The sequence below is a fragment of the Callospermophilus lateralis genome, chromosome 9, assembly GCF_048772815.1.
Source record: "Callospermophilus lateralis isolate mCalLat2 chromosome 9, mCalLat2.hap1, whole genome shotgun sequence".
Lineage (NCBI taxonomy): Eukaryota > Metazoa > Chordata > Mammalia > Rodentia > Sciuridae > Callospermophilus > Callospermophilus lateralis.
Window position 1 is genome coordinate 30,553,201 of NC_135313.1, and position 19,839 is coordinate 30,573,039.

Genomic DNA, 19,839 nt, shown 5'->3' on the forward strand with positions numbered 1-19,839 from the left:
GCACCAGGTTCAATTCTCATCAACACATATAAATAAATAAAAATAAAGGTCCATTGAAAATGAAAAAAATATTTTAAAAATAAAAATAAAATAAATAAATAAAAATGATTCCTCAGTAGAAGGTACTTTCCACAATACATTTTCAGTTGGTGAGAGAAAGTAGTCTGTGACATTAATAAAATGTGGGAAAACAGTTAAATCTGCAACAAATAATACTCAACATAAAATAAATCTTTCAGATTTAAAAATATTAGATTTGCCGTCACATATGTATTTCAAGATAGAAATGTTTTAAAAGCAAATCATAACTTATCAATGATCTCGTGTGGAACAAATGGAAATTTTTCTCCTGAACGCCAGAAGAGAGATGAGAACCAATAAACAGCTATTTAGATTCACAACCAGCCCATAAAGTTGTACTACTGTGGCCATCTACTTAACTTTGTAGAAAGGAATTCTATGTTGTATTGACAGAGTTAAAAGTTATTTTCCTAAAGTACTCTAAGATTTTTATACTAAATTTACCTTGCTTTTAAATTTTAATTGCAATACTAGAGTAATTATTGACCAGAATTATAAAGTAACTTTCAAAGAGAAAGTAAAGATACTAAAAGTCATGGGGCTCGGGTGGAGCGGGAGTGTACAGATGTAGTTCAGCGGTGAAGTGCATGCATGAGTCCTTGGATTCAGTCCTCACCAAGGCCAAGAAAAAAATAAATAAATCTCAAACAGGGACAGAACACAATGTGGACATTTAAAATCACCTTTCAAACAATAAACACATAGCAAAATCATGTTATGTCACAGAAAAGTATGTCACTGAAGGCAGATACATAAAGATTTAAAACATAACATAAAGGAAATTTATATGCCCAACTTTTAATAATGACAATTTGTGCATGATATAATTACAGATGATTTGGTATTTGTCTTTGCATTTTAAATTTTAGGCATTTAACAGGAATTAATATCTTCACAGTGTAATGATTTTAAATAATTTTAAAGCAAGAAAAAATACCAACAAAGATGCATCTTGTAAAAATACTATATGACCACCTTTTAATATTAAATTGTTTAATGCTATCTGTGATCAAATACAAGAAAGTCATGTATAAAAACTGTCCTGTCTTCGATGAATTCTTAAAGCATTTGGATTATACTTTGAATACTGTAACTAAGACACTGGCACTGCCCCAAGGTGAACCATGAAGAATATCAAGTAGTGCCAGTTTCATGCATGCCTATAGCTCCAAATTTAATGGACAGCAGGAGTAGATATTTTAAAACAATGATTTGGCTGAAGTATTAATCAGCTAGATGTCATAATAAAAGATTGTGTGTCAAAAATTCAATCCAGAGCTGTGTTCCTTTCTTTATTTGGAGACACTAACAAATTTTTAAAAATCTATGTGCTATTTATTTCATAAAGCATACTACTGTCAAAACATTGCTCAGAGTATTTCAGTCATAATTATATTCATTGTACAAAACATTTTCTAGTGAGTTAAAAACTAAAATAAAAAATAAAACTTCTAAATCTCAAATTATCATGTCTGCTTTGGGGGACATAGTCCATCAGATAATATAGTTGAATACAGGAAACATTTTTAATTTTAAGGGGAAAACATTTAGTTTTAGAAAAATCAAAGTAATATGTTGAATTAAATTACCAGGAAACAGACTTCTCTAAGTATTCATTTCAATAAATGTGATATTCATTTTCAGTTTCTGGCTTCCAACAAACAGCAAAGATTTAAATAAGAATACTTCAGGATTTCAATATTCTACTTTTATTTACATATTAATTTCAAATGTTCAGGTAGCAAGAAATATACAAGTTTTCAGTCTAGATTTTCTTGGCATAGACCACGTTAACAAATATTCTCTTTGTATATGTGTGTGTATGTGTGTGTGTGTGTGTGTGTGTGTGTGTAAAACAGATACTAAAGTTTAAAATTAACCTGGCCAACCAGAAGTTGCATTCCATATTTTGATGCATTATATATGAGTTCAAGATTCATCTCAGATTGAAGTCTCTGGTAAGTGCAAAGTATTTCATCCATTATGTTCAATCATTGCAGTTAAATACTTAACATCCTTAAATAGAAGTTTCCATTTGGGAAAGAGGCATCTAAATAGTTTGAGTGTTTATGCCTTTGACATTAGGTCTCCCTAAGGAAATGTCAATACTATTTTATCATTTTTCTATCACTTTTTTATGCATATTATTATGTTGCTTTTCATATTTTGACGTTTACCACAGCACTTTTTTTTAACTCATCATCACACTGAATCTGCAAATTACTTATTTTTCTAACTAGTCACATTCATCCTGCCACCTCCAGCACTTACACAGTGTTTTCAGAAATCCTTTCAGTCTCATGCATATAACCTCCAATCTTCCTAAATACACCAAAATATTCTGTCTTGTTAGAGGAGAAGAGTAAGTTCTGCAGCTAGTTCAAAGAACTAATTTTAATTGTCATTGTAGCCACTTCAGAAAAGAATGATCACGACTTAAATGTCACCAAGCAAAGATCACTGTCTTTACATTACTTGAATATAAAATACATTGACTGTATCACAGAAAATATTCCCAATATTCAAATTTTTTCCCTCAGTAAAGAAGGAAAAATTCCCAATCTGTCCCACCTAGGGATGCAGGCTTTCCTAGACTGCCTTTGCTATGGCAGGACACAGAGAAACTTCCTCATAACTTGGGTAAATGGTAGGAAAAAAAAAAAAAAAAACATATGTCAAGTGAAGGGCTCCATCTTTATCAAGATGATCTTGGAAAACTCTGATAATTACAAACCTTCTTCGCTGCTAAAAAGAAGCTGGAATATTAATCAAGTTACCATCTCATGCCACTGAAGAATGGTTTAAAGGATTATTATACTGTACTTGGAGTTCTGAAAAACAGATCTTTTGTTTTTGTTTTTTAAATTTGTTTGATTTAAATAAAGTCTTCAGTTTTGTGACATAAATAAGATTGTATCTAGTTGAAGACAAATCTCAAGATTTTGAGGTTAGCCCCAAATGTTTCTTCCATGTTGTTAAAATCAAAATTAGAAAGATCAGATTAAAAAAAATCCATGGGAAAAACAGTCTCTGTCAGACCACACATTGACTTAATCACTTTTGTTTTAAGTATCTTCAAAGGCTAAAACCAGAACTCTTTCTAATCCTACTTTTCCACGAATATTGGCTGTCAATACGTAATTTTTGAAAGAACATAATGAGAGCTTATGACAAACATAAATCTTCTAGTTAAATAGCATAATTTCTTCCAGAAAAAAAATCAACAATCTTGCAGAATTTAAAATAAAAAGACAATTCTCTCCAAATGGAAAAATTCCAAATTAATCTTGCCACTAGATGTTAAGTCATACAACCCGGAACAGCTACAATATATACTTTAAGGGACTTAATTTTACTAACAAGGCAAAAACTTCAGCAAGGATAGAGTTAAGTTACATGATGATCAAAATCAGAAAACTTTTTAAAATTAATAGTGTATATCACTGAAAGAGGCAAGAATAAATATATCCTAATCAAGTGGGAATGAAGAGGAGCCAGGAAAGTGGAGTCTAACTCCTGTCACAGTGGGTAGCAATTAGGAAACTTCAATCTATAAGTCACAGAAAAATGCAACTAAAACAAGCTTTAAGTATAAGGAAATACAGATCTTATGTAACTGGAGATGCCAAGTTAGGATGGAACCAAGAATGCCATGGCTCTGACACTGTGTCCCCGAGATTCCCTGTGTCTGACTGTTCCACCTCCCTCTGGAAGGGAGATGGCTGCAGTGATTCTAAGCTTTAAAAAAAAAAAAAATATATATATATATATATATATATATATATATATATATATATATATATATAAATTAATTAATTTTTAAAAATCAGAGGCAACATCTCCCACAAGATGAAGTAAAGATCTCTTCCAGGGACCTCAGCAGACCTCTCCTGGAGTAGCTTCAGGAGGAGCTGCACCACATGGCAGTTACTGAGATGCTGGATCACAGAGGGAGGACCACCCAGAGGCACCCCTGCAGGTGGGTAAGAATATGGATTGAACCCCAGGGGCAGCCTGTCGAAGGGAGAACTATCCAAGCAAAATTGGAGTTGTAGGAAGGAGGAGGTGGAGGATGGATGCTATGCAAGAAAACACTGTACAGCCACCAGCCGTATAGGCTGTACGACATTTCTATTTCTAGACTGAAATGAATATATGCCTCAGAGGCTAACCGTGGGCCATTGAGTTCTCTAATCCAACTGCAAACCTAAATGAAGAATTCCTGCCAAATGTTTACTCAACTCTTATGACTAAGAGTTCGTGCTTTACAAAGCAGCATGGGCTTCACTAAGGAGCTAATTATTATACTGAGCTGAATTGCTCTTCTTGGAAACTTCATTGACCCAACTTCTTGGAGCAATAACGAATGCATTTATATCTTCTTTTCTGTTACCACCAAATATTTGAGGACAATGAGCTCATTTCTTCTGAACAACCTTCTTTAAGTGCATTCCCAGTTTTTTGTCTCAACATTACATAGTCTCATTTTTAAATAAGCCAACCAAGAGCTTTATAAAATTTCCACTTAAAAGGTGAATTATTCAGAACACCTCATCACACCATCATACTGGGCTCTTTCTGAACAGTAGCCACATTAAGGTATCAGTCCAAAAAATTATGTTCAAACTCTTCATCAACTAAGAACTATGGGATTCTTCAACTCTGTATGAGCATATGTGCATATTTCAGGTTGTTGGGCTATTAGAATCAACTCATATTTTTTTTTCTGTCCTGCTTATACTTGAGTACTATATAAATGTGTTTCAATTGTAACATATTTGGGGTTGATATTAATAAAGAGATTGTATCTGACCATGCTCAATGCTATTTTACTCCTCTGATTAAAGTCTACACGAGAAGGCTCTCTTCTTTATTGCCGAGGAAATGTCACTTGACCTTTCAAAATGGGTTCATAACATCAAAAAGAGGAAAACTGAAAAGGGATCTTAAAACAATGAAATTAACTTCAGCAATTATGCCACAATTCTCTAATAAGTGAAGCTTTAAAAGTCATATGATAGTGAAGGCATACTTTCTTTTTAAACACAAAATTATATACTTACAGGACTTTTAAAAGCTACAATTTAAAAGTCTAATCTTAATGAGATGGAATGTTCATATTTACTAAGAATTTCTCTAAAAATATAAGGTATTTATATGGAATTTGGCACGAGTACCTCATAGAAGTGTTATAAACACCAGTTTGATTCCAAGAGCCGCCCACAATGTCGGTTTGAGTCACAGTGCAGCTAATTAATAATATAAAGTGAATTGAATTCCTGGAAATAGAAGAATCAGTGTGGTGAAATATTAAGAGTCTGGACAGTTTCTGCCCTGAAATTGTTCAGAATCTCATCTCTTTCTGTGCAATTCTCAAGAAACTAAATAGTTGCTTGTCTTTAAGCTTCTGGAGTCATTTGTCAGTATTTAACAGTATCCTTGTTGTTGGTCTGTTTTGGCCTCTCTGTCCCCATAAATCATGGAATCAGGTATTGAGGGTTTTTGTTTCATAACTTCCTCCCTATTTCATGATCTCTCTCCTCTCTTATGACAGAGATGTCCTCCTCCATCCTCTCTACCTGCCATTTCATAAAGCCTACAATTAATCATTAAGAAGTAGTAGAGATCAGAGGAAAGTCTAGTTGACTTACCTTTAAATATGACCTGACATTTTCCTCTTGCAGATTTAAAAATTCCATTCTTGTTCCATATATTAGACATTTTAATTATAATGTGTCTTGGAGATAGTCCTTTTTGATATTGTCCATTTGGGGTCCTAAATGAATCTTGTATTTGAATTACAATATTGTTCCTAAGGTTTAGAAATTTTTCTGATTCTATTTCACTGAAAATGTTATGTATTCCTTTTGTTTTTATCTTGGTAACTTCTGCTAAAGCCAATAATTCTTAGATTTGGTTTTTTGATGTTATCCCAGATTTCTTGAGCATTCTAGTCAAAGTCTTATCATCTTTATTGCTGACTGTTTTCAATATTAGATACTTTGTCTTTGTGTCCTGATAATCTGTCTTCTATGTGACTGAGGCCCAAATTCACATGATCATTTCAATAGATTCAGAAAAATCCTTCAATAAAATCCAGCATTCATTCATATGAAAAATATTGAAGAAACGAGGGAGAGAAGTAACTTATCGCAACATTATAAAGGTTACCTATGACAAACCAAAGCCAGACTATATACAGAATGGAAAAAAAAAATAAAGCATTCCTTCTAAAATGAGGAATAAGACAAGGATGTGGACATTCACCATTCCTATTGAATTATTCAAAGTTATTCTTGAAACTCTAGCCAGACCCAGGCCAGAGAAGGAAATGAAAGAGATCCAAGTAGGGAAAAAATAAAATTGTCACTTATTGCTAATGACATGATTCAGTATTTCGAAGACCCAAAAACTCCACCAGAAGACTTCTAGAGCTGACAAACAAATTCAGCAAAGTAGCAGGATACAAGATCAACATATGAAAACAAATAACTTTCTTATACTATAACAATGAATCTACTAGGAAAGAAATAAGGAAAACAATTCCATTCACAATAGCAATTAAAAACAATATACTTGGAAGTATAAATCTAATGAAATAAAAAGAGATGGAAAGATCTCCCATGTTCTTGGATAGACAGAATATTATCAGATTGGCCATATTACCCAAAGTAATCGACTGATTCAATATGATCCCCATAAAAACACTAATGACATTCTTCACAGAACTAGAAAAAAACAGTTCTAAAACTCACATGGAGGAATAAAAGACCCAGAATAGCCAAAATAATAGTGAGGGAAAAAAAAACAAAACACTACTGGAAGCATCACAATCCCTGATGTCAAATTATCCCACAGAGCTATGGTAACAAAAACAGCATGATATTGGCATAAAAACAGACACAAAGATTAATGGAACAGAATAGAAGACACAGAGACAAATCCACTTAGATATAGTCATCTTATTCTGGACAAAGATGCCAAAAACATACACTGAAAAAAGACTCTTTAACAAATGGTACTGGGAAAACTGGATATCTATATGTAGAAGAATGAAACTACTAGATCTCTCTTTCTCACCCTGTATTCCAATAAAATGGATTAAAGAGGGAGGAATTAGAGCAGAAATACAGCAACTGCTACAAGAAAACATATGGTGAACATTCCAATATATTGATGCAGGCTCTGACTTCTTAATTAGGTACTCAAAGCTCAAGAAATAAAACCAAGAACCAATAAACTGGATGGCTTTAAACTAAAAAGCTTCTTCCCAGCAAAGGAAACAAGTAAGAGGAATAGAGACAGCCTACAGAATGGAAGAACAGCTTTGTCAGCTACTCCTCCAACATGGGATTAATATCTAGAATACATAAAGAATACAAAGAAATTTTAAAAAACCATAAATAACCCAATTTTAAAAATGGACAAATAAACTAAACAGACATTTCTCAAAAGAAGAAAAACAAATGGCCAGCAAATACATTTTTAAAAGTTTGATATTCTTAGCAATCAGGGAAATACAAATCATAACAACACTGAGGTTTTATCACACTGTAGATAGGATAACAATCATCAAGAATACAAATGATAATAAAAGCTGGCAAGGATGTGGGGGAAAAGGTACACTCACACATTGCTGATGGAGCTGCAAATTACTCTAACTACTTTAGAAATCAGTATGGAGATTCCTCAAAAAACTAGGAATGGAACCACCATATGACCCGGCAATTCCACATTCTACTTCTTGGTATTTATTTTAAAAAAAGAAAAAGAAAAACTAAAATCAGTGTAGTATCATAGTATAGTGATCCAGCCACATCCATGTTTATTCACAATAGCCAAATTATTAAACCAGCCCAGGTGCCCAACAACAAATGAATATAGAAAATGTAGCGCATACACACACACACACACACACACACACACACACACACAATGGAGTTTTATTCCACCACAAATAAAAGAAAAAACTACATCATTTTACATCATCTGCTAGTAAAATGGATAAAACTAGAGAACATCAAGTGAACTAAGTCAGACTCAGAAAGTCAAGGGTACAGTGCTTTCTCTCATATGCAGAAGCTTGAGAGAAATGAGGACCTTAAAACAAGGGGATAGGGATCCCAAGAAAATAGAAGGAAGAACAGTAGAGTAGAAGAAGAGAATGGAGGAGGCAGGAGGAAGGATAGAAACAGGGAAAAACTGCAAATTGTAATTGAACAAACTATGTTATGTGCATGTCTGAATGTGACAATGAATTTCACTTTTACATGTACAGCATCAAGTTTTAAAAAGCAATTAATTGATAAAAGAAATATTATGATAGAGTAGAGGAAGGGAATTAGGAGGAAGAAGGAAAAGATATAAAGGAGAAATACTGTGGAATGAAATGGAGCAAATTATACTACACGCATGTTTGAATATGAACTCCATGATAATGTACGACAATAATGTACTACTACAAATATAAAAAGAAGTAGGTAGCAAACATTCTCTCTCTCTCTCTCTCTCTCTCTCTCTCTCTCTCTCACACACACACACACACACACACACACACACACACACAGTTATGTCATCAAAGTTCCAGAAGCTTGGGAAACTGTCCTTGTACCAAGATTTATGCCCTCCTTTCTTCTCTATGTGGAAGATCTGCCATCTTTCTTCCTTCCCACATTTAACTCTAAAGGTGTATTTAAATCTTCTCCTTTCAGGGGTCTACCTCTTCCTATGCTCTTCCCAGAACAGCTCTCTGGAAGTTAAGGCAAGTGTATCTTTTTAACATAACCAGCCACTTATCTTGCAAACCTTTCTCAAGTCCTCTGCCTGACCCACTATTCTCACACCATGGCCAGTCCCTCCTGAACTACAAAGACATGTTTGCTTAAGTACCTCAGGATTGCTGAGCAAGAGGAAAGATGAGATCTACTTATTTTGGTAAACATAGCTCCAAGTGATTCCACATATGCAATCTTATTTGATGCTCCTCCTAATTTAATGAGATAGATGGAGCACGGGTAGCTGATTTTACAAATGAGAAGGCTGAGGTGGAGAAATGCTAGAATATTAAGAAAAACTTACTCAAAGTGCCAAAGCCCTGTGTTAAGCCAGTTAACACTACAATCTTGTTGTTGTGAAGCTGAGTCCAGGTGGACATCAGTGGATATGGTCTGATTAAATCAATATACGCTTAGATACTGGTGATGGGTGATCAGTTGACACTTACAGGCATTTATGTTTGTGCAGACAATGTTTTATAAATCAAGTAGCTTTGTATTTGGTGCAATTTCAAGTGTTATATTAAGTTTGTATTTGTAATTTACATAATTAAAAATACATATATTTTAAAAGAATAATTGTCATATGCTCTTGGGCGTAGATATGACTATACAAATAGCTTTAAAAAATAAAAAAGCTAATGTGACTGAAAATTTATAGAACTGGGTAAAGGCATTCTATACAGGTGAAAGTGTTCATTGATTCTTTTTTGAAATACATTTTTAGCTTTAAGTAAAACACTATTTTAATATATAATTTTATTGTTTTTTTTCCTCCAAACTCAGAATTTTATACATAGATGAAACTTTTTTTTTGTTACTGTTTACTAAAATCCCAACTAAATGAAAGAGCATCATCAAGCAAGATAATTTCTTTCTGATCACTGATGAAATTTTTACATTACAGACATACACAGCAAACAAGCAGTCAGTGCAAAAAACACCCCCAAACACACCTGCACAGAGTCTCCCTTCATTTTTCATCCATGCACACCCAATATGCACACACATAGCAGTTTCCCACCAAATAAAGGGCAGAAGACACCAGGGAGAAAATGTTTGACATGGCCATGATTAGGATTACTTTAGTTTGAGTTACTATCTCCCAGCTCCATTTGTCTTTGCCATAGTAAGGTCACAAAGGTATCGATTCTAAAGTGCTCCTCTGGGGTTGAAACATGCCCACAAACTGCTTCCTAATGAAATATTTAAACGAGACAACATAGTTTGGTGGAAGAAAATGGTAGATAATTAGCAATCTTTGATTCTAGTCTAAACTCTATCAATGACTAAAATCAAACCTCTTTATTAAATGCCAAACTACAGATAAGAAGTCTAGGTGTTAAATATTTTAAATAACCATCCCAGTCCTAAAAGCACATCCAAGTCATTCGGAGACAAAACTAAGGCTTAAGAAGCTAAACCATAAACAGATTTTTCAAAAGAATTTCCACATGGTAAGTGACAAATGGGAACAGCTCACAGTAAAAGATAAAGTAAGGGAGACCACTTAATCATTTCTATAAAATTACAGAGAATTCACTTCGGATTGGGATGATCTGCAAACATTGACTTGGAAAAAAATACAAATTGATCTGGATCTTAGAGATCAATAAGAATTGAACAGCAGGAATAAATACATTCTTTACAAGAATTTAGTGCTTTGTCATTTCCATTGTATTTTCATGTACAACTTCTCAACCTTGCCAATGACACCGTGAGAAATGTATCTTTTATCACTTTCATTTCACCCATGGGAAAACTGAAGTTCAGAGTTGTTGAATAGCTCACTGAAGACCTCAGAACATTCATTAATTCATTCATTAACTCTATAATTATTTGAGTAGCTAGGAATTTCCAACCACTACTACCGACACCAGAAACAGCAGTGGATAGAACCAAGACTCTCATGGAGCTGAACTTTTATAATAGTACATGAACTAAACCTAGATAGGAGAATAGGAACAAGGACACACTAGAAAAGTGTAACTTTAAGGGGAAAAAAATATGAAACAATAAAGGCATGGTACATAAGAAAATAGTATGGCAGGTTCATTATCATGGAGGTTTAAGAAGATGGAGATAGTTTGAAGCATCTTTAGACCTCTGAGTAGAATACATGACTATGAGGTTCGGCCTTCCCTCAGTGGTTATCCTTTGGCATAGGGGATTGGCTCCAAGATTCCCATCAGATATCAAAACCAGTAGATGCTCAAACCCCTTATGTATTGTACCTATACACATGTTCCCTTATACTTTAAATTGCTGCTAGATTACTGTAGTATCTAATACAATGTAAATGTTAAGTAACTAGTTGCCACAATGTATTTTGGTGGAATAATGGCAAGGTAAAAAGCCTGCACAAGCTCAGTACAGACACGATATTATAGTCATAACTACCTAGTATGTGACTAAGACAGCGAACAATGGTCAAACAAATGAAGACAGGCTGAGGACCTGTGAAGTGGTGGCGACTCCTGCAGGGTATGCCTACTTCATTTGTGTGGACTGAGTGCTGTGCAAGATGCATGGCAAATTCAAGTCTTGCTTTCTGGAACTTTCTGGAATTTTTTTTTTTTTTGAGTATTTTTGATCCTACTGCTGTTTGAATCCACAGATGTTGGACCCATGGACACAGAGGGCCAACTGTATACACTAGAAGGAATATGATTTAAGCAATATTCTTGGAATAATGTAAATGTACTCTGTCTTATTAATTAGCAGTATGTTAACTATCATAGCACCTAACAATTATTGGTGACTGTCTAGTCTCCTAAACATGTTTACATATATTAACTTGTAAAATAGCTGCTCTTTTTTTTAAGTTCCAATGGCCCCTGAGGAAACTAAGGCACAAAGAGTTTAATGAGGTTGCCCAAAGTCTCACAAGCAACAGAACAGAGAAATGAGTGGACTTTGCCCATCCAGAATCCAAATTCTTAACAACTGTGTTACACTGATGCACAAAACAGCTGAGGGACAAGTAGCAGAGTCACAGAAGAGCACTTTCTTTTCAATTATGGTAACCCTGGCCCGAAATTTTACAAATTTAAATTTGGTAGCTGTGTAATTGCAAAGAGGGGAACAGATATATGAGAACAGGATAAATAAGAGAATGAACTGGCTTTATTAACTAAATTTAAAAAATAACTAAAGTTTGTCTATTCCTTCCATGTTCTGCCCCAAATCCCCATTATGAATCAGCATTCCTGTATCAGAGGAAATATTCAGCATTTTTTTGCGGGGGATAGACTTACTTCACTTAGCATTATATTCTCCAATTCCATCTATTTACCTGCAATTTGCATTTACCTGCAAATGTCAAGATTTTATTCTCTTTTAATGTTGAATAATATTCCATTGTGTGTATATACCATATTTCTTTTTATCCATACATCTACCGAAGGGCATCTAGGTTGTTTCCACAGTTTAGCTATTGTGAATTGTGTTGCTATAAAAATTAATGTGGCTGTATTCCTGTAGTATGCTGTTTTTAAGTCCTTTGGGTATAGACTGAGGAGTGGGAGGAGCATGGGAGGAATAGAGAAACTTTAGATAGGGAAAAGGGGAAGGAGGGTAAGGGAGGGGGTTAGGAAATGTAGTGGAATGTGATGAACCATCATTACTCTAAATACATGTATGAACACAAATGGTGTGATTTTATGTTATGTTACAACCAGAGATATGACTTTACGTTATGTGCAACCATCATTACTCTAAATACATGTATGAACACAAATGGTGTGACTTTATGTTATGTACAACCATAGATATATTATGGTATATATGTGTAATATGAATTGAAATGCATTCTGCTGTCATATATAACAAATTAGAATAAATTTTAAAAAATATCTAAGTACAAAGTTGAAAGACTAAACAAAAACAAAAACATTCCAGGAAGTCCAGTAGAGGAAGTCATCTTAAAGCTGAGTGGTTATGATCTACATGAGATGTTGTCAGGATCCTGGGGAGGAAATGCAGAAATGGACTCAGGAAAAAAAAAAATCAACAATAGACTTGGATTCCTATAAATTCTTCCTGGTCTGGGTATTTCCACATTTGTAAAATGATTAGGTTAGGCCACAAAATTACTAAAGTCTCTTTTGGGTCTATAATTCTATGAATAGAGAATGATACTGAAAAGTTTGCAATAGTATTTCTTGGCCAAGGTAATCTTTTCACTCTTTGGGGCTTCTGGATATTTATTTCTGAAAAACTATCCAAACTTCCTCTATGTGCTTTCATAACACCCACACCTGGGAACCAAAGTAAAATCTTAGCAGGAAAGAAAAAAAACAAAAAATGCCATATCCTAATTTGTTTGTGTGTGTGTATATATATATATGTTTAAAATGAGTGTTCTACATTAAGATAGAAGTCTTACTGACAAAATGAAGGCTCAGAAATAATTCAGGACTCTTCTAAAAAGTAGTCCAACTTAGCAACTTAAAAAGTAGTCCAACTCCCTTCCCCAGAAAAGCACAATATATATCATAAATTGTCCAACTACACACTGAAAAATTTATACACTTCATCACAACCAGTTATTAACCTTTCAACCAGTGAATAGAAATTTTTTTTAAAGTTGTATAAGGCAAAGAATTTCCTGTAACCTTTCTTAGAGAATTCATAATGCATCGGTGAAGTTATAAAAACTCTAGTTTTGTTATCCATGTCTAATTCTGTAAGTTATATTAAAAATATAATAACATTTTCAAATGATATAGAAATAACTCCTCATGTTCTGGAAGTGTGTCTGATGATCCAGTTGCCTCGGCAACTGGCCTCCACTAGAGGGCAACAGAGTGTGCTCGGAAAGCAACCTGGGCTTGGGAATGGAATGTCTAGTTTTAGGTCAGTGGTTCATTCATTGTGCAAGCCAGTCTCTATTTTAAAACCATATTAGATCCATGAATGGTACTTACATTACCAAACAACATATCCTGATAAAAGGATTCTTACTTTAACTTAAGTCAAACTGACATTTTCATTTCTCAAATATTAATACACTAATCCAAATGGTCTATCATAGCAATTAAGTACCTTCTTAGAAAATTATTTTTTAACAATTAAATACATTCTAAACAAATTTTCAAGAGGTTTATTGAAAACTGTTAGCAGGTATAGTAAAATAGTTTATTTGAGCTTTTAATATTTAAAAAGTTAATGCTTAAATCAAAACACATAAGTAAAAATTGCAGTAATAACACTACCATAGTATTACTAAGATAATAGCTAACATTAAGCATACATAATACTATACTTAAACTTTATAGTGTTTACCTATACAGCTTTCTATGCTAACCCTATAAGAACTAACATTATATCTATTTTACATACAGTGAAATGCAGCTAATATAGATGTAGAAACTTGCCTTAGTATATATGAGAAGATAGAGATGAACAGAAATCATAATACTTGAGAACCAGATACCACATATGATTCAGGGATCAACCTCCCCTAAATGGAGCCCATAAAAGCCACTAGTATCTCTCCAAACTCAGCCCTGATGATAGACAAAGCTTAGTCAGAGATAGAGACATCTTCCCATATTACTGTACTATATAATGAGATGCAAGGCAGAGATTTTAATTGAATTAAATATGTATCACATACTAATTCTGAATTAATTTTTTTACACCACATAGTTGGGTCTATCACCTACCTTTTTTTTAAAGCAATAGTGGTGACTGAGTAAGAGAAAACTTCATGCTAATTTATGGTTGATGAACTTTCCTTAGAAGTTATTGATATAAATGCCAACACATGATGTGGCACAGCATAGAATAAAAATAGAGTCTGGATATTGTAATTCAGGGTCCTAGAGTCTGGTTCTATTATGCAATACCTGTGTGATCTTGGGTAAGTCACTTATAATTTCTGAGACTGTTCCAGAAGTGAAAAAATGAGATTAATAATGATTCCTGATGCAGGGTCACTCTAAAGTAAACCAGAATATGGAAGTGTCAAATGCATTTATTTCTGTAACATCATCCAAACTTCCTCTATGTGCTTTCATAACCTCCACACCTAGGAACTAAAGTAAAACGCTAGCAGGAAAATGGAGTAATAACACTACCATAATATTACTCCATGGCATCTTGGTGGTGATCTGCAGAATGCTAAGCTGTTGTTATTTGGTGAATTAAGTCGGTTGCCTTTGGCAGTTAGAGAAAAGACATGAGTATAATGCTATAATTCTTAGATATTTATCACAAAGAATTTGAATCAACAGACTGATGCATATAGCTGAAGAATCTTGAGAATAACTGTCATAACTAAATAATTACTAAGTTTTAGCACAACATTTTATATGAATACTAGTTATCATAAAATGCAAAATTCCAAAGCTGTTTCAATAATATTTTGACAAAACATAATGAAATAGTGTAACAGGGTGAGCACTTGGTTTCTTCTGGGTGGGAGTCTAATGGGAAAGCATGTTAAAAACAACACAAAAAAATCTCAAAGAGACAGTATTTGTGCACCAAGCACTATGCTATCCAAAGAAAAAATAGAAGATCAAAGCAAATAATTTCAGACCAAATATTTTGAAATTTATTTTATTTTTTTAGAAAACAAACACAACTACATCATTCTCTAATTTTATGTAGAGTATCATTTAACCTCTTTTTTTTTTTTTTTTTTTTTTTGGTCTATACTGAAGTACACTGGATGTGTTTTTCATGTACTATGTGACCTCAATATACACTGCAGTCTAATTATAAGTTTGTTTTTCCTGTCCCATTCTTTATAGCTGGGAAACCAACAGTTCCTTATCATCCTTACTCACTGTGAGTCTTCCCTAAGAACAAAAGTATTTCAGCTTTCACTCAGTGATCATGTGTATCCATCTAAGACTCTTTCTGCTTGTTTTTTATTCATATTGTAAATAAAAGAGAATATTAGGTAGCCACTTTCATAATAGGTAAATTGTTATTTTATCAAAGGTCAATACCACCTCAAAGGATCTTGGGCAAGCTTACCATTATTGCTTAAACAAATCCAATAACAACAACAAAAAAAAGTTTAAATAGGTTTGGCAGAGTTTTCTTTGCATACTAGATGTAGGGATCCCAAGGAAATTTTAACATGGCAGAGTAAATGTGAAAAAAAAGAAGAAAAACAGAAAGCAATAAATAAAGCAATGCCTTTTCACTTACTTAAAAAAAAAAAGAAAGAAAGAAAAAAAAGGGAGTGCAATTTTTTTTCTTACAGTATCAAAAGTGTAAATTATCATCACCTCTGCAGAACAATACCAGTTAGGCTACATGGAGAAACATTAAAAATGTAATAAAATGAGAAGATGTAAAGCTGTACCCAAATTGTTTGAATCCTTTACTAGGACTTTAGCTGATTTTCTTACTGTGTCACCTTATTTAGTAATGTTAGTAGAGTCCCATTAAAAGAGATTACATGTAATAAATCTGTTTCTGTATCTAGTAAATGGATTATGGTTGAAACAAGCTTTGCCAAGATGGTTAAAAGGATGCTGCAGAGGGAAGAGTCCTATTGGACAAATGATTTCTCTGGGCACTCTTCATGGAATCATCCTTCCTCTAATGGAATCTTGGAAAAGACAGGAGGGACATATTTTCTTCTGGCCCTTCTTAATTTGCCATTTTTCAGCTTTTCATTTTAATACACTGACATTAGTGAAATCTGAGGCAGGAAGAGCCTTCATTAATAAAAACCCTAGAGACCTAGAATATGTCAAAGAAAAAGGGTGGTCCTGGGGAAGAAGCAGAAAGTGCAAGTGGGAAAAATGAGTGAAAGCTCTCCCTTGGGAGTCTCAGAGTAAATCATGCGTTTTTCTTTACTGAGACCAACTAAGTAAACAGGAAGTGCATCAAAATTATCTAGCAAGAGTCACCTGGAGACAGTGACATTAATTCAGTAAGTGTTCTCAAAGAATCAGACTTGTGTAGGACACTGCACTGGTCACTATTAACACACAAAACACAAAAGAAACTAAAGTTTCCCTGTCCCTGTCCTCTGGCTGCTGACAAGCTACTTAGGAAGATAAATTTCTTGGAAAATTGGTAGTTTCCATGCAAAGCAAACTAAGTTTGAGTTCCAAAGATGAATATAAATTTGAAGAGTCAGAAAATATCTTGCAGAAAAAATGTAAGTTTAACTGAGTTCAATAAATCACACATGCGCGCGCGCGCACACACACACACACACACACACACACACATTTTCATATTCTAGTCCAGATCAAAACACACAAATGTGTACACACACAGAACTCCAAACTGCCGAAAAACATGTTACAAACATGAATTAGCATAGTACAAACCATGCTAAGGATAAATACATAATAGAAGAAATTTTGGAAACAGTTCAATTTTGGAGGACACATTAGACACTGATAAGAGAAACCCCACCCGGAATTAATTTTAAATACTGTGTTTCAACAGCAATAATCCAGCATACTGCAACTGAATATTTTATTTTTACACCCTTCTCAGTTTATTATCACAAGAAAAATACAAATAAAATTATGTATTTGCAATGGAATTATTCTCACGTAGGTGGCAGAACAGGCTCAAAATTTCTGAAATATTCAAATTAGTCCTTTTTTTCTAATTTCAGCAATGAAAACAAGGACTATTTTTTAATAACAAAATATTTTATTATTTTTTTCCAAATCTTCATACATACATTTTGTATAATGATGACCATCACAAAAGGGGATTGGCAAGGATGGGGAAAATAAGGACTATTATTCAAGAGAATTGGTGGCCAGCTACATTAAGAAAAATAGTCACAATAGTTCTTCAGGAGGCATTCCTCCCTGTGATATTCTCTACTGCAAAGCACATTCAGACCTCAGGCATTAAGCTGAATATTTAGCAAGGGCTAAGAATAAACTCCAGAGCCAGCAACCACAAGGAAAATTCCAACAACCTCAGTGGCTGACACTAATTTATTGAGATGTATCAGGAACTCTTGGGAATGAAATGTCTGCTAATTAGGCCACCACAAACAGGCTCCCAAACCTTGACAAAGTTTTTCCAAACATCTGATGAAGAACTGTGATTTATGGGCTGCCTAGGTTAAACCTGAACAGATGGTATCTTTTAATAATAATTGACACATGAGTTTGTTAAGGGTTTCAATCTCTTACAAACATGCATCTCCATAGAGGAAAACAAAGAGCAACATTTTTAGAATCATCTACCTTATCTTTGTCTTCAACAACATCTGCCAAGACATCATCTGGATCCAGGATGCCTCCATCTGTGTATTCTAAGTGATGAATCTTCACCCAGTAACCAGGATCCTGTGGTAGAAAAAAAAATGTTTCATGACTCCATCTTCTTTTAAAAAAATGATACAATGTAATTTTAAGAGAAATAAATTGACTCATTAATAATATGCTCTAGTAATAATAACATTTTCAAACAACCAAAACAAATGTCATCTTTTTATTTGGATAAATGGTTGGCATTTTTTCCCTGTTTAAGTCAGTGAATCAAAGTATACATATTGCATCAATTTTCCTTGAAGATGACTTGTATGTAAATGTAAATTGCTCCAGTATCTTGAAAAGCATATTCAAAGAACTTTTTATAACTCCCCACAACTTAGATAATGCCAAGAGGATTCTAGAAAACATCTTCTTGAGAGTACTTCCTGAAATGGGGAATAAATGTTCAAACTAAGGTCCCAAAGCTGTAGCCAAAAAAAAAAAAAAAAAAAAAAAAATCTAAAAGGCAGAAATCTGTGATTGCAATATGGATGACCTCCAAGCCCTTCATCTTTTTAAATCCCAGGCTCTGTGTGCATCCTCAGCTCTAGGTTATGCAATGACACATGAAGCAGAGAGCTCCTACCTCCTGAGTCTTGGCGGCAAATTGCAAACCGTGTTCTGAGTTGAACAGAGTTCTCTGAGGTAGCTATTGAAGAGATTTCCAACTAAACCATTGCTTAGTATTAAGAACTACTTATTCTGATAGTAGAATTTGAAAAGGAATGGTCTAGTTCAGTTATTTCCATTTCCAGAAAAGATATGAAAGTGAGTCATTGTAACACTGAAACAAGAACACAAACCAAAAAGAAAGTGAAGAAAAAACATTAGTAAGGATTTTACCAGAATATCCAAGCCCTAATCCATTTGGTTCTGTGATTCTTAGAAAGCCCCTCAAAGTGGGAAACTATTTAGCTATAAAGTACTCAGTATCCAATAAAGGAACAGATACCAGTGTGTGAAAAGAGATGGAAATTCCAGGATAAAGCTCTAAGTCCTTATCACATGAATCTTTATTAAAAGTAAGAACTACCATAACCCACAGAATGCAACTGCAATTTTATGAAAGCTAATAGAAATGGTTGTCATATAGCTCTCTCTTTAACTGACCCCTGATAAAAGGCGAGGGCATACTATTAAATAATAATTCTTTTAAGGCATCTATTTGGAGGACTACTGAAATGTGGACCAAGTGATAGCTTTCCAGTAATTCAACCTTATAAAGTGGCAGGATAAAAATCTGAAGGAATTCTCCTTAGCTAGGCTTTGGACATTTCAAAATTAAGTGTTCTATATAGTATATGAGGAGCAATTCTTAGTAACCTGAAAGGAGTTTCATTTGCTTCTAAATCTAGACTCACCGTAGAAATATTCATGATTTACCAAGAAACTTTAAATGTCTCACTATTTCCAGATAGCAATTCCAAAGATATGAGCAGTGAAAGTGTAATCAGGTAAAAAAAAAAAAGCATAAAACACCCATCACTCAGATTCTGTAACCAGAGATCTTTGTGGACTCATGGAGATTGTGCTATAAAAGATGAGCAAGTATAGCAGGCGAGATTCCAAACAGGGAGGATACTGGAGTGTACAAAACACTGTGTCATGGGCACTGGACTTCTGAGTGCCCCAAGCAATCTTTGGTAATAGAATCTTTATTCTGGGGTCACTCCACAGCAACATATTCCTCCAAATCTACCTAGACTTTCAACCAAAATCTAGAG

General features: G+C 33.9%; 1 protein-coding gene across 1 annotated transcript in view; it reads right to left on the reverse strand.

Moving 5' to 3' along the window:
* Pard3b (par-3 family cell polarity regulator beta) overlaps positions 1 to 19,839 on the reverse strand; it is a 978,419-nt gene that overhangs the window by 828,343 nt on the left and 130,237 nt on the right. Inside the window, exon 2 of the mRNA XM_076865584.2 lies at positions 18,047 to 18,148. Coding sequence (XP_076721699.2) covers positions 18,047 to 18,148 — 102 coding nt within the window. The remainder of the gene's footprint in view (positions 1 to 18,046; positions 18,149 to 19,839) is intronic.